Source organism: Rutidosis leptorrhynchoides, chromosome 6 (assembly GCF_046630445.1).
Source record: "Rutidosis leptorrhynchoides isolate AG116_Rl617_1_P2 chromosome 6, CSIRO_AGI_Rlap_v1, whole genome shotgun sequence".
Taxonomy (NCBI): Eukaryota; Viridiplantae; Streptophyta; class Magnoliopsida; order Asterales; family Asteraceae; genus Rutidosis; species Rutidosis leptorrhynchoides.
Window position 1 is genome coordinate 406,546,212 of NC_092338.1, and position 3,095 is coordinate 406,549,306.

General features: G+C 40.5%; 1 protein-coding gene across 1 annotated transcript; it reads right to left on the bottom strand.

Annotated features, from left to right (window-relative positions):
* Positions 1–310: 310 nt before the first annotated feature.
* On the bottom strand, positions 311–2,683 carry LOC139856010 (transcription factor MYC2-like). The gene has a single exon (XM_071845248.1). It carries the CDS (start codon positions 2,513–2,515, stop codon positions 551–553), a length of 1,965 nt encoding a protein of 654 aa, XP_071701349.1. The 5' UTR covers positions 2,516–2,683; the 3' UTR covers positions 311–550.
* Positions 2,684–3,095: the final 412 nt, after the last annotated feature.

Here is a 3,095-nt window from a genome sequence, read left to right on the forward strand (position 1 = left end):
GGGCCGGTCAACCTTTGGTCAAAATTTTTACATGCCCCGCGCGAAATGATTATAAAATGCCCCCGAACAGTTACGCAAACATATATTTTTATGTGGTTTAAACTATGGGTATTAATAATTTTTTTTGAAATGGTACCCCTAACCGCGTGATGCCCCGGGCCGTCGCCCGCTTCGTCCATAGCCTTAGCCGGCCCTGGCTCAATGAGCTATTGAGCTGCCAATTAGACACAGGGTGACAAAATCTTACAAGAAAATGAACAATCTGCAAGATTCAGTTCAAATGGATGAAAAATGCAAATTTCACCAAGTATTATTCCTAATAATCTCTGATTTTCACATATTGGAAACAGGCAAAATTAGCCTTTCGAAGAATATATACAACAGCCAACATGTAAAACCAAAGATTAAGATTGATATAACAACAGGTACTTAGATGAATGTCAATTACTAACAACATAACTTTAAGCCACAAGCAAAAATATACTATGTTACACCAAACTCCTGCTTCTTGGTAATTTACAAAATTACCCTTGAGGATTGATTGATGAACTTACCTAGGTTCCGAAATCATATTCGTCAATGCTAATCGAAGCTGGTCTTGTGTGTAAAATCGACTGCCCATTTTAACAGTCGCTTGTTGCATCATTAATTCGTTAACCACCGATACACTAGCATGGTGCACGTCGAGGTCCAGTTCTCTTAATGCTGCCATTAGGTGTGCAGCCGGGTGGTTTTTCTTGTTACATTGGATCCTAATCATAGCGTCCCAACCGATGATCTTAACATCTATTTCCAAATCAGTTATTTTCGGGTTTCTTGAATTAGGTACTTTAGGATCATCCGGTGGTGAAACGGTTGATGAAGACGATTGCCTCGAATCTTTAGTTAACAACTCTTTCTTCATTGCATCAAGTTGAGCTCCCAATTCTTCCTTCTCTGTCTCGGCCTCTTGAAGCTTTAACTTGATGTCGTTAATGTACGAAATAGCGTCACCAAGTAGTGACGCTTTGTCCATTTTCGAAACATTCGGGACCACAGCTCGAAGAGTGTAAAATTTCTGGTTCAGTTTCTCTCTTCTTTGCCTTTCAGCTTCAACGTGATTCAACGGTTCTTCACGTCCGTTAGCCGGTTTTCTCCCTCGTTTTCGCGGTTTCTTCTCGGGTTCCACCATTAACCGACTCTCGGCCTCCCTACCAATCGACGGCTCTACATCCGACTGCTCGAAATCTGCAGCCGATTTCGTGTTTTCGGACGGCGGAACAACCATCCCGGAACTAAACGACAACATTCCTTCTTCGTTAATCCCTCGTAAACTAGGAGACTTCTTCTTCTTACTATTATCCTCCCCCGAAAATATCGTCCCATTATTTGCAGAACTTTTTTTACCATCACCAAAATTCAACAATTCAACCGATTCCGGTTTGCACGAATTCGAATGATTCCCATTTCTTCCACCAGTACCTCCCTCATAAGATCCGAATTCCGCGAAATTCAACTCTCTACTGCCAAACAACCTTTGATTTTGAGGATTTTGTACGGATTGACGATTTGAAGTATGAATCGCAGAACTCGGATGTTCAGTCAACGAGCTCGAGCTAGGGTTTTCATTCGAGATTTGCTTATTTAACGGAATCACACTCGGAACGGCAGTATCTACCGTTGTGACGGTAGCAGCAGACGAAGATACCGGATCCGTAAGCCAAATCGACGACGGATCTGGATCCGGATCCGGATCTATATCCGCTCCAGCTCTCTGATCATGATCCTGATTCGATAAATCGGGAATACTGCTATTATTATTAAAATTAAATAGAACTTTAACCTGTTTCGTTAGATCTGAGCTTTGATAAATTAATTCAGTTGAACCTAATTCAACGACGCCGTTAGTAGACGGAATACATACAATCGTTTGTAATCCGAAACCCTGACCTTGACGCGCACGTTCACAGAGTGACGCTAACAACTTTTCCCGCCCAGTAATCCAAACCGGTTGATTACTAAACATCGATTGACCTGCTAATCCGTTACCGTTAACAAACGAGTGCGTCATCGATATAAGAAAAAACCACTCCGTATCCGTCACTTCTTCGTCAACGGCGTCGTTTTCCGGCGCTTGAGTACCGGAAATCAACGAGTTTAGCTCGCGTAACACTTTTTTCCGGTGCTCTTGTTCAGCTAAAGAAGTAACGGAAGGTGTAGGTGTCGTTTTCAATTTGTTTATTTCTCCCTTGTAGTATCCGTCACCCCAACCTAACATCAACGGACTGGTGTAATCTACAATAGACGATTGCCAGAAAATAGCATAAGTCCAGGAATCACTGGCGTTGTCAATTAACGCCTGGAGACGCTGTTGTAAAGTGTCTTGATTAATCGGTTGCGGTTCGATAGGGATAGAGGAAGTTGAAGCGGATGATGGAGCTGCGACGGGAGTTGTTGGATTACCCCAAAACGACGTCATATCAGAGCTCATGAAAGCGTCCATCATGGCGTTATCATCGGTGTTCCATAGATTCATGGTGGTTGTTGTTATTGGAAGAAAGTAGTTTAATTAGTTATTCCATAAACAAATTGAAAAGGTAGTCAACGAGATGTATGATCCTAAAAAGGTGAGGTGAAAATGATGAGGTGACGTGGCGTCGGCGGCGAAATGGTTAAAGAAGGGGAAATGGAAGGAAGGGATGTAGAGAGAGATGATATGAGAAGAAATGCAAAAGAAAGCGATATAATTGGATTTAACTGTATTTATTCAGTATTTACATTTACATCCTTCAAGATTTTGTTTTCTCAAAATTCTACTAACTTGTCGGTCTTTAAACAAACTAGGAAGGGGCCGATTGCCCCACTCCGTTGGATCAAAAAATTTAGGCCGACAAAACAAATTTTCTTAAAAAAAAATGGAAAAAGTCATTAAATGACAAAATTACTGACTTCGTGATGAAGTCAGGAATGTACTATTTATTCATGTTGGCTATTATATATATATTACTTTCTTAAAATAAAAAGGGAAAAAATTACTAAATGACAAAATTGCTGACTTAATTATGATATCAAAAACGTACAATTCATTCATTTTGGCTATTATATATATTTTTAAA

Excerpts from the sequence above, each read along its gene's own strand:
- LOC139856010 (XM_071845248.1), bottom strand. The coding sequence starts at position 2,515 with ATGAATCTATGGAACACCGATGATAACGCCATGATGGACGCTTTCATG.